The sequence below is a fragment of the Henckelia pumila genome, chromosome 1 (genome assembly GCF_033568475.1).
Source record: "Henckelia pumila isolate YLH828 chromosome 1, ASM3356847v2, whole genome shotgun sequence".
NCBI lineage: Eukaryota > Viridiplantae > Streptophyta > Magnoliopsida > Lamiales > Gesneriaceae > Henckelia > Henckelia pumila.
The window spans coordinates 153,542,726-153,555,286 of NC_133120.1; the positions used below are offsets into that span (position 1 = coordinate 153,542,726).

Genomic DNA, 12,561 nt, shown 5'->3' on the forward strand with positions numbered 1-12,561 from the left:
TGTCTTAAATTCTAGTTTTTAAATCGTCTGAAATTACTGAACTTACTTTTCGCGTAGTTGATTAAAATTCATGACCAGAAAAAAAAAAAAATTGATGAATTAAATGAGCACAAAGTAGACCTGTTTGGGGTAGTTATTGATGATAAAATGGGTATCGAAATGGATTTTATTTTTAAAAAATATTTATATTTTCGATTTTTGGGAAAATTATTTGATTGAATCTATAAAATCTAACGCACAAAATATATTTTTTAATAAATAAATAAAATAAGAGGAGATTGTCGGAAACACATGAGCCTACATAATTAATAAGGCAGTAGGTGGCAATTCAAAAGCAAATATTGAAGACATGTGTGCGATAAATATTGAAGGAAAATTCAATTGTAAATTTTCCTTCTGACGTTTGTGCGCGGAGGGGTCTATAAATAGAGATCCCCTCCTTCAAAAGATGTATCCCTCAGCCTCAAGCATTCTTCTGATCTTGAGTGTTCTTCTCTCCCTAATTATTTTTATATATATTTGTGAGATAGGCTTTCTCTTGTGTAAGAGAGTGAGTATCTCTTTGAAAACACAGAGAGAGGTTGTAATTCTCCAAATATTATAGTGAAATCTTTTGGTTTTGCCCGTGGTTTTTACCCTAATAACTTTGGGGGTTTTCCACGTAAATCTTGGTGTCTATTTTATTCTTCAATTTCCATAGTTTCTATCTCGTAATGCCGCACCTGGGACCAACAAGTGGTATCAGAGCCTTGACATAAAATTTCTTAAAATTCTGAGTATGCTCTGTGGTTGCAGCTATGACTGATCTTCCACATTAGAAAAGATTTTTTGAAGATTTTATAAGGCAGGATTCTTGTAGTCAAGATGTCGGCAAAATACGAGATAGAAAAGTTCAACGGAAGCAATTTTTTGCTGTGGAAATTGAAGGTGCAAGCAATTCTAACAAAGGAACGTTGCTTGGAAGCTATTGGAGATAGACCGGCGGATGTCACGGACGATCAAAAGTGAAACGAGATGAATCACAATGATGTTGCCAATTTGCACTTGGCTATAGTGGAAAGTTTTGTCAAGTATCTCTGAAATAAAAAGCGCAAAAGTTATTTGGGATACTCTGACAAAATTGTACGAGGTCAAGTCACTACACAACAAAATTTTCCTAAAGAGAAAGCTCTATACTCTTCGGATGGCGGAATCCTCATCGATGACCGAGCATATCAACACACTGAATACTTTATTTTCCCGGCTCACATCTATGGGGCATAAAATAGAGGAAAAAGAACGTGCGGAGCTTCTACTTCAAATTCTACCAGATTCATACGATCAGCTCATCATCAATGTTACCAACAATGTTCTTTCGGATAATTTAAATTTTGATGACGTCTTAACTGCGGTTCTTGGAGAAGAGAGTCGTCGAAGGAACAAGGAAGATAGGTTGGCAACGTCGAAGCAAGCAGAGGCTTTACCGATGACGAGAGGAAGATTGACGGAGCGTGACTCCAGTGGGAGCCACAGATATGGTAGATCCAAGTCAAGAAGTAAGAAGAAGAATATTTACTGCTTTAAATGTGGCGGTAAAGGGCACTTCAAGAGAGAGTGTACGAAGAGCATCGAGAAGGGTTCTCAAGGAAATGTGGCCAGTACTTCAGGCAGTGGTGAAATATTATTCAGCGAAGCAGCAACAATTGCGGAAGGCAGACACAAATTTTGTGATGCATGGATTATGGATTCAGGAGCGACGTGACACATGACGTCAAGGAGAGAATGGTTCGATCAGTATGAACCAGCCTCAGGAGGATCTGTATTCATGGGAAATGATCATGTCTTGAAAATTGCTGAGGTCGGTACCATCAAAATCAAAATATTTGATGGCACTATTTGCACCATACAGGAGGTACGACATGTGAAGGCCTTAACAAAGAATCTTTTCTCTTTGAGGCAACTGGATGATATTGGGTGCAAAACCCGTATCAAGAAAGGGATCATGAAAATTGTGAAAGGCAGGCTTGTGGTTATGAAGGCGGAAAAGGTTGCTGCAAATCTATATGTATTGTTGGGGGAAACACACAAACAGGCGAAACTAGCTGTTGCATCAATTGGTTCGGGAGAAGAATCAACAGTGTTGTGGCATAGAAAGCTTGGACATATGTCAGAACGAGGAATGAAAATTCTCTCTGAACGGAAGCTGTTGCCAGGGCTTACAAAAGTGACTCTACCTTTTTGTGAGCATTGTGTTACCAGTAAACAACACAGATTTAAGTTTGGCACATCTACTGCCAAAAGCAAAGGCATATTGGAGCTGATTCATTCTGATGTTTGGCAAGCACCGGTGGTGTTCCTAGGAGAAGCAAGATACTTTGTCTCGTTTATTGATGATTTCTCTAGGAGATGTTGGGTGTATCCAATCAAGAAAAAGTCAGATGTTTTCGAAGTCTTCAAAGTTTTCAAAGCGCGGGTTGAACTTGATTCTGACAAGAAAATCAAGTGTTTGAGGACTGACAATGGAGGAGAATATACCAGTGATGAGTTTGATGCATTTTGTCAGCATGAGGGCATCAAAAGACAGTCCACGACGGCGTATACGCCTCAGCAGAATGGAGTGGCAGAACGGATGAATAGAACTTTGTTGGACAGAACAAGGGCCATGTTGAGTACTACGGGTCTACCAAAGTCATTTTGGGCAGAAGCAGTCAAAACCGCTTCTTACATAATCAATCGTTCTCCTTCAGTGGCGATTGATTTGAAGACTCCGATGAAGGTGTGGACTGGCAAGCCAGCTGATTATTCTCGGCTACATACATTTGTAAGTCCGGTGTACGTTATGTACAATGAGCAAGAAAGATCAAAGTTGGATTCTAAATCCAGAAAATATATCTTCTTGGGCTATGCTGATGGAGTAAAGGGGTTTCACTTGTGGGATCCTACTGTTCACAAGCTTATCATCAGCAGAGATGTTATCTTCGAGGAAGATAAAGTGAAGGGAGACAAAGGCACACTGAATTCAGAAACTACTATCATTCAGATGGAAAATAATACAGACGAAGATCAAGTTTCTTGTGAAGCAGTACCGGAGCACGAGGAACAAGAACTAGTTGAGTCAGAGGTTTCCAAAGTGAGGCAGTCAACTCGAGAGAGAAGACCACCAGGTTGGCTTTCAGATTATGTCACTGAAAGCAACATTGCATATTGTCTATTAACAGAGGATGATGAGCCATCGAGTTTCCATGAGGCTACTCAAATCTCGGATGTATCCCTGTGGATGACAGTGATGCAGAAAGAATTGGAAGCATTGGACAAGAATAAAACTTGGGATCTTGTTACACTACCACGAGGGAGGAAAGCTATCGGTAACAGATGGGTTTATAAGATCAAGCGTGATGGCAATAACCAAGTGGAGCGGTATCGTGCAAAATTAGTTGTCAAAGGGTATGCTCAAAAAGAAGGTATTGACTTCAATGAGATATTTTCTCCTGTGGTTCGACTTTCAACAGTCAGAGCAGTATTGACATTGTGTGCGGTGTTTGACCTACATCTAGAACAGCTAGATGTGAAAACGGCATTTTTTCATGGCGATCTTGAAGAAAAAATCTATATGCTCCAGCCAGAAGGTTTTGCAGAAAAATGCAAAGAGAACTTGGTTTGCAGGTTGAACAAATCTCTGTACGGTCTCAAAAGGCACCGAGGTGTTGGTACAAGAGATTTGATTCCTATATCATGAGCCTTGGGTATAACAGACTCAGTGCAGACCCTTGTACGTATTTCAAGAGGTCTGGTGATGATGATTATATCATTTTGCTGTTGTACGTGGACGACATGTTGGTAGCAGGCCCCAACAAAGATTGGGTCCAAGAATTGAAGGCAGAGTTGACTAGGGAATTTGATATGAAGGACTTAGGACCAGCAAACAAGATTCTAGGGATGCAAGTTCATCGAGACAGAAGTAAAAGGAAGATTTGGCTTTTCCAGAAAAATTATTTGAAGAAAGTCTTGCAGCGCTTCAACATGCAAGATAGTAAGCCAGTTTCAACCCCTCTTCCTATTAACTTCAAGTTATCTTCTGAGATGTGTCCTAGCAGTGAAGCAGAGAAGATGGAGATGTCTCGGGTACCGTATGCATCAGCAGTGGGAAGTTTGATGTTCGCCATGATTTTTACAAGACCAGACATTGCACAAGCAGTGGGAGCAGTCAGTCGGTATATGGCGAATCCTGGACAAGAGCATTGGAGCACGGTTAAGAGGATCCTTAGATATATTAAGGGTACCTCGGATACTGCATTATGTTTTGGAGGATCAGATTTTACACTCAGGGGCTATGTGTATTCAGACTATGCGGGTGATCCAAATAAAAGAAAATCTACTACTGGTTATGTGTTTACAGTTGCAGGAGGTGCAGCCAGCTGGGTTTCAAAAGTGCAAACAGTTGTGGCGTTATCTACAACGGAAGCAGAATACATGGCAGCTACTCAAGCTTGCAAGGAGGCAATATGGATTAAAAGGTTATTGGAGGAGCTTGGGCACAAACAAGAAAAGATTCTTCTGTTTTGTGACAGTCAGAGTGCATTGCACATTGCAAGAAATCCAGCCTTTCATTCCAGGACTAAACACATTGGAGTTCAATTTTACTTTGTTCGGGAAGTAGTAGAGGAAGGAAGTGTGGACATGCTGAAGATCCATACAAAGGATAACATAGCTGATTTTCTGACCAAGCCAGTGAGTACAGAGAAGTTTGAGTGGTGTAGATCCTCAAGTGGCCTAGCAGAAACGTAAGCAGCGGGAATGACAAGATTGAAAGGATGTGTGGAGATGTGTTTGATTCTCAATCAAATCTTCAAGTGGGAGAAATGTCGGAAACACATGAGCCAACATAATTAATAAGGCAATAGGTGGCAATTCAAAAGCAAATATTGAAGACATGTGTACGATAAATATTGAAGGAAAATTCAATTGTCAATTTTCCTTTTGACGTTTGTGCGCGGAGGGGGCTCTATAAATAGAGCTCCCCTCCTTCAAAAGATGTATCCCTCAGCCTCAAGCATTCTTCTGATCTTGAATGTTCTTCTCTCCCTAATTATTTCTATATATATTTGTGAGATATGTTTTTTTTTTTGTATAAGAGAGTGAGTGTCTCTTTGGAAACACAAAGAGAGGTTGTAATTCTCCAAATATTATAGTGGAATTTTTTGGTTTTGCCCGTGGTTTTTACCCTAATAACTTTGGGGGTTTTCCACGTAAATCTTGGTGTCTATTTTATTCTTCAATTTCCATAGTTTTTATCTCGTAATGCCGCACCTGGAACCAACAGAGATAGCTGTAATATCAATTAATCTTGATTCTTGAGAAAAAAAATTAAGACGGGATAAAATGTTGCATAATGGTACGGTTAATTTATATTATTTTTTTAAAAAAATGATATTCTTAACATGTTCGAGCTTTCCTAAAAATGAATTAAAATTAGGGGAAAGTTATAAAACAGTTATCTTATTTTATTTTTATAAAATTCCTCGATATGGGGTGAAATTTGATATACCTTGGTGAGAAATGTCAAATGGACAATCAAATTTTTGTATTATATGTTATATAAACATGTTAACCAAATCAGAATACTAAGTCGATATGTCCGAGTGGTTAAGGAGACAGACTTGAAATCTGTTGGGCTTTGCCCGCGCAGGTTCGAACCCTGCTGTCGACGACTTTTTTTCTACTTTACCTTTTGATTTAAATTTGGGCCTATCCTCAGCCAGATTCTTGGGCTGGACTTTGGCCCGAATACTGTTTTCGGCGACTTTTTACTTACCCTTTTGGTTTAAATTTGGGCCGATTCTCAGCATGCTATTGGGCTGGACTTTGGCCCATTTCGGTGAAGAACCTCATATTTTGATGTTATGTCTGGACACCCACAGTTCTTGACGTATTAATTTTGTGATTTCTCTTCCAATAATAATAATTTGTGATTTGATTAATTAATACCTTAACTATGAATCGATTTGATGCATGTTTGAAATAATGGAAAAATGCGCCGCAACCAAACTTCACTCTTAAAACATGCATGCATGATTTCAAAGCACGGTGTAGCTCTCTATAAGGGTGTCAAAAATTAACTTAATCTGTCAATTCAACACGAGTCGGTTTGAAAAATATCGAGTTAAGGTCGGATGTTTTTGGCCTCGGTTCGAATCGGGTTCACCTAGCTAGCAATTCTTTTTTTATTTTTGGAAGTTCCTATTTTATAGAAGATTTTCAGCACCTACGGTTCGATACGAATCAAGATGATAAGAAAATGTATTAATTTTTTTTGCATGTGATGATCCAGATATTCGTGAACCACTTATGATTTATTTGATATCAATATTCTAAATTTGAACTAGAGATCTCGAGTCCAAGACAAAATTGAAACAATGATCAAGCCCAATTCTAATATACACGTGCACTGATTGCACTCCACAATGCAAGTCTTGTGCAAATCCAGTGCGAAGGATTTAATTTGATTGGATGGTTTACTATGCTATAACATATCTTGACATTTAGTTTTTTTAAAACAAAAACGCGGTTTAGTATATGTCATCCGCAGGGTAGTGCTCTGCGGGTGACGTGTAACCACATGATTGGTCAAAAATAGTGGGTCTCATGTGGGGCTTACTGATTTTGACCAATCATGAGCCGCCACGTCACCCGCAGGGCACTACCCTGCGGGTAGCGTCTACTCAACCCAAAAACGCATACTAATTATATATATATATATATATATATATATATGACTTTTCAGCTGTCCAACAATATTTTCTCACTTCGTTCTCGTTAGTTGTTTTTTGTTTTGATTTTTCGTATAACTAAAATACGGTACTGGATTTTAGTGTTTGGAGACGAGTTGGCATCATTAGTTGAGAAACTGAAAATTTCTAAATATATATATATATATATATATATATATATATTTTACATATTTGAACAAATATTTAAAAAATACAATCTAACAAATCTAAGGGGAAAAAAAAAACTAACAAATCCTCTTAATTTATCCGTATATTATCTTCACTCTCTATTACGTATCATATATATATAATTCCTTTAAACATAATCTTACTAGTTTTTTTATTTTAAATAAATTGTATCACTAATGATTTTTTTCTTTAATTTTAAAATACATAATAACAATTATTATCTATATAATCTACTACATTTACTAAATTATAAAACACGAGCGTTCAAAAATAAATTATCTTATACTTACAAAATTAGGAAAGTACTCTATTTTCGTTTAATTATAAAATATCATAAAAACATATTTTAATAAGTTTTATTAATAAAATCTTTGTTGTACCTTTATCGATACTTTTAAATTTTAAATTATCACATCATCTCAACGTAAAAAAAAAAATATTATGAAAAAAATTAATTTCAAGTATTTTTATTCATATATCTCTAAAATATTTAATAGCAACGTAAAAATTTTATGTTGAATGTGTTATGTGTCTCATATGATGATTTGTTATACGAATTGATTCGATCTATATTTATAATAAAAATAATATTTATAATATAAAAATTAATAACTTTATATTTACGAGGTTAAATAAAATATCTATCTAATAAAATTGAACCGTACCATAAAATCGTCTGGTAATCGTGTGACGATTTTATGCGAAATTTTAATATACACGTGATGACCCAGCTTGAAAAAGCAACAGAGATTTTAGAAACAAAAAACAAAAGACGGACGAGAATATATTTCCGTTTCTTATCCTTTTCCTCCTCGAATTCTAATTTCTATGAACAATAATACAAAAAAATTATATATATACCATATTATCTTTCTTTCCAGCAATTTCGCTTTCTTTCCAATAGAATTGGTCAGGTGGGGTAAAGCTCTGCAGCTTTATCTTGGGAGAGTAACCTTGGAGGACACTTACAATTCAACTTCATGCACTGTAATCTAAAAGAATTAGGAGTATAACGAAAGCCAAGAAAGTGTACAAAGTAAAAATCCCATCTTTTTCGTTATGTATGAACAACAAAATCATCTGCTTCTGAAAGAAAAATTCCCTCAAGAATCGAGAGTTTCTTGTTCCTGCGTGTTGTGTTCTTTTTCGTCTGTGTTTCTAAGAAGTGTCAATCTCTATTTTGTGGTGAAATTTTGTGAAGATTTGATTTTTGGCTTTTTGTGGGTTTTAGAGAACGTTGGTTTCTTCTTATGCAATTTTGGCGGTGATTTTTTTTTTTTTTTGCTGCATTGAGTTTGTCTTTCAATGGGTATCAGTAGTTCGTATGGTTTCGATTCCAGGGCTGAGATTTAGTAATATCTTCGAATTTGCTTACTGTTACTTGCTTTTCAAGAAAATTTCTCCCTTGAAACTCCATTCTTGAAGCTTCGAGGGTGAATTTTATAATATTTGAGCTTTAACAAATTAATCCCACAGATTATGTTGTATTATTGCTATCCAGTTGCAGATTTGGTTGTGTGCGCAATTTTGCGTATTATGGCGTGAAATTTACATGAGAATTGAAGTTTCTTTCACGTTCATGTCATGTATTTATTAATCTCATACATTCTTCGGCTTAATAATATCTCCATGGTTCTTCTGTTGTTAATATTTTGGCATATCTCCATGGTTCTTCTGTTGTTTGATTTAAATCTACCTGTTTTTTCCCTGTTAGAGAATCGATTTTCAAGAATGGAACAGAAAGATGAAGGGAGTGTTTATTCCCCTGATTCAGTTCTTGAACACTTCTTGAGAACTGAGGAATATCTAACAGATTCATCCAAAGCAAGTACTTCAGAATCAGAGGAGCAAAACGAGGCCAATTCGGTTACCCCATTGACAGGGTTTTTCGCATCGTTGAGGAATAAATCAAGAAGAAAATTAGCTTCATTGAATCCTTTGGGATCCCTCAAACTGTCAAAGAAATTTGGTGGTAGTGTTAATTTGATGGTCGAATTTAGTGGCAGCTTGGATCCTCTAACTGACTCCAGTTTGCAGTACTTCAAGCCTCAATGGAAGAGCTTTACATTGTCCCAACTTAAAAAGGCAACCAGCAATTTCTCCCAAGGTTTTTGAGTTGGCTCAAGAAAAGAGCTGTTCAATACATATTTGAACTTTACATTGTCCCAACTTTATCCGATATTCGTTTATACATTGTTCTTTTTTTATGTGACTAGGAAATTTGATTGGAAAAGGTGGTTATGCTGATGTTTACAAGGGACGTTTACGCGGGGGTCGTCTAGTAGCTGTTAAACGTTTGACAAGAGGGCCCTTGGGAGAGAGAATGCTCGATTTTCTATCAGAACTCGGAATAATGGGTCATCTGAATCATCCAAACACGGCTACAATGGTTGGATATGGGATCGAGGGTGGATTGTTTCTCATCATGGAGTTATATCCCCGTGGAAGCTTGGCTTCTATGCTTCAGAGTTGGTTCATAATTCTTGAATCTGTAGTTCATATTCCGTTCTATAAGCACCAAATTGATGATGTTTCAAATTAAATAGGTTCCAAGGAGAAGCTGAGGTGGGATGTTCGGTACAAGATTGCGCTAGGAGTCGCTGAAGGGCTGCTTTATCTTCATGAGGGTTGTCAAAGAAGGATCATTCATAGAGATATTAAAGCTGCGAACATATTGCTTGCTGATGATTTTGAACCTCAGGTATATTCCCCAAAGTCCAAAATATGCATAAAATGTGTAGGCCTAAAGATCAAGAAAATTGCATGCGTTAATCAAGGAGTTTGAGTGGATTAATATAAGAGCTTCTTTCTTTTTAGATATGTGATTTTGGCCTTGCAAAATGGCTCCCGGAACGGTGGACTCACCTTACAGTTTCAAAGTTTGAAGGCACTTTCGGGTAATTAGAATCTAAAGCTTTTCAATCTTCAATCCAATTTAGAATGATTAAAATTGGCCATAATCCTTGTCTTTGAAGGTATCTGGCACCAGAATTCTTGATGCATGGAATAGTAGATGAGAAAACGGATATTTTTGCCTTTGGAGTGTTGCTTTTGGAACTAATCACCGGGCGTCGAGCCCTTGATTATTCACAGCAAAGCCTCGTTATATGGGTATGGTATTTCAATTTTTTCAAAGGAGTGCTGAATATATACTGTTTTTCATGATAATATTGTGATGATTTGCTTCTGCCAGGCGAAACCGTTTCTCATGAAGTACAAAGTCCAAGAGCTCGTGGATTCCACGCTCTCCAACGACTACAATCCCTCACAGATGAATCTCATGATTCTGGCTGCCTCTCTCTGTGTGCAACAGTCTTCCACTAAACGCCCTCGTATGCGCCAGGCATGTCCCATTCTTACAAATGGAAACAAGGAACGAAAAATAAATACACTATCGAGAAAATAACACTAGGAAAAGCTTCAGCATGGTTTCTTGACTATGTTGTCCGAATAGTATATCCTGTTTCGAACTCAAGTTTTGATAGCTTAAACCTCGTATTGATTGTGATCTTTGATGTAGGTTTTGATGCTCTTGAAAGGACGTTGCGGCGACCTAGAGCTGGTCAGAAAATTCAACAAGCTTTCCAGCTGGAAGAAGTATTATGAAGAGCTCTTTAGTGCAGAAGACCAGACTTCAACCAGAAAAGCTTGAGTAGTACTGGTAAAGATTTGCAACAAATTTGTTTGATTCCTTTGTAAATGTCGAGAAACATTAAGTTTAACAAAAAGAAAGAAAGAAAAAGTTTAAATTATGCATCATTTTGTTTCTTAGAATTCAACATCCCTAGCTTTTTTCACATTTGACTCTGCAACTGATAAATCTTTAATATAAAGGTAGATACTACATAGACCAATGGCCTAAATGTAGCTCTGATTCTCAGTAACGGTCACCGAATCTTTTGGAGTATTTAATTTAATTGGTCCAAGCCCAAGTAGCTGTGTCAAAAAAGTCAAGATTCATGGGTCATGTAGCCCAATAATTTAGTTAGCTGTATCAGTTTAATTTTGTACATCTAAAACAAATTCAACTCCAAAAACCATTTGAAAAATGGGGGAATAACGAAATTTTTATTTAATATATGAATTATGGGTGTACATATTCAACATAAATTTGACAAGAAGAACCAATAAAATTTGTGTGCGCGCTTGTGCATGCCCATTTATATTGCACAAAATCAAAAAATTTCAAATTTGTTCATACGCACTTGTATCGTACAAATCAAGAAATTTCAAATTTGTGCATAAGCACTTGTATTGCACAAAATCATAAAATTTCAAAATTTGTGCATGTGCACTTGTATTGCACAAAATCAAGAAATATCAAATTTGGCATGTGCACTTGCATTGCACAAAATCAATAAATTTCAAATTTATGCAAACACACTTGTATTGCACAAAATAAAGAAATTTGCACACTTGTATTGCACAAAATCAAGAAATTTTAAAATTTGTGCTTATGCATTTGTATTGCACAAAATCAAGAAATTTCAAATTTGTGCATGTGCACTTGCATTGCACAAAATCAAGAAATTTCAAATTTGTGCATGCGCACTTGTATCGCACAAAATCAAGAAATTTCAACTTTATACATGCACACTTGTATTGCACAAAATCAAGAAATTTCAAAATTTATGCATACGCACTTGTATTGCACAAAATCAAGAAATATCAAATTTGTGCATGTGCACTTGCATTGCACAAAATCAAAAAACAAAAAAAAATCAAATTTTTGCATGCACACTTGTATCGCACAAAATCAAGAAATTTTAAATTTGTGCATGCACACTTGTATTGCACAAAATCAAAAAAATTCAAATTTGTACATGCGCACTTGTATTGCACAAAATCAAGAAATTTGCACACTTGTATTGCACAAAATCAAGAAATTTCAAATTTGTGCATGTGCACTTGCATTGCACAAAATCAAGAAATTTCAAATTTGTGCATGGGCACTTGTATCGCACAAAATCAAGAAATTTCAAATTTATGCATGCGCACTTGTATTGCACAAAATCAAGAAATTTCAAAATTTGTGCACACACACTTGTATTGCACAAAATCAAGAAATATCAAATTTGTGCATGTGCACTTGCATTGCACAAAATCAAAAAAAATTTCAAATTTGTGCATGCACACTTTTATCGCACAAAATCAAGAAATTTTCAAGCACAAAATCAAGAAATTTCAAAATTTGTGCATATGCACTTGTATTGCACAAAATCAAAAAATTTCAAATTTGTGCATGTGCACTTGCATTGCACAACATCAAGAAATTTCAAATTTGTGCATGTGCACTTGTATCACACAAAATCAATAAATTTCAAATTTATGCATGCACACTTGTATTGCACAAAATCAAGAAATTTGCACACTTATATTGCACAAAATCAAGAAATTTCAAAATTTATGCATACGCACTTGTATTGCACAAAATCAAGAAATATCAAATTTGTGCACTTGCATCGCACAAAATAAAAAAATTTCAAATTTGTGCATGCGCACTTGTATTGCACAAAATCAAGAAATCTGCGCACTAGTATTGCACAAAATCAAGAAATTTCAAAATTTGTGCATATGCACTTGTATTGCACAATCAAGAAATTTCAAATTTGTGCATGTGCACTTG

The 12,561-nt window shown here is 36.1% G+C and overlaps 1 protein-coding gene and 1 non-coding gene across 3 annotated transcripts; both read left to right on the plus strand.

Moving 5' to 3' along the window:
• The first annotated feature begins 5,604 nt into the window (after positions 1–5,604).
• On the plus strand, positions 5,605–5,686 carry TRNAS-UGA (transfer RNA serine (anticodon UGA)). Its single transcript has one exon. It is a non-coding gene; the product is annotated as a tRNA-Ser (tRNA).
• Positions 5,687–7,835: 2,149 nt separating this feature from the next.
• On the plus strand, positions 7,836–10,680 carry LOC140874694 (receptor-like cytosolic serine/threonine-protein kinase RBK2). Of its 2 annotated transcripts, XM_073278050.1 has the most exons (8): positions 7,836–7,971; positions 8,650–9,042; positions 9,152–9,403; positions 9,482–9,636; positions 9,753–9,832; positions 9,911–10,046; positions 10,129–10,278; positions 10,456–10,680. In XM_073278050.1, the coding sequence occupies exons 2-8, from the start codon at positions 8,667–8,669 to the stop codon at positions 10,585–10,587; spliced, it is 1,281 nt and encodes a 426-aa protein (XP_073134151.1). In that variant the 5' UTR covers positions 7,836–7,971; positions 8,650–8,666; the 3' UTR covers positions 10,588–10,680. The 2 variants fall into 2 exon arrangements, with proteins under 2 accessions (XP_073134151.1, XP_073134150.1); XM_073278049.1 differs by lacking the exon at positions 7,836–7,971 and having other exon boundaries at positions 7,991–9,042.
• Positions 10,681–12,561: the final 1,881 nt, after the last annotated feature.

Excerpts from the sequence above, each read along its gene's own strand:
- LOC140874694 (XM_073278049.1), top strand. The coding sequence starts at position 8,520 with ATGTATTTATTAATCTCATACATTCTTCGGCTTAATAATATCTCCATG. Across the intron at positions 9,043-9,151 it reads AACCAGCAATTTCTCCCAAG|GAAATTTGATTGGAAAAGGT; the intron begins GTTTTTGAGTTG and ends TTATGTGACTAG. Across the intron at positions 9,833-9,910 it reads AAGTTTGAAGGCACTTTCGG|GTATCTGGCACCAGAATTCT; the intron begins GTAATTAGAATC and ends TTGTCTTTGAAG.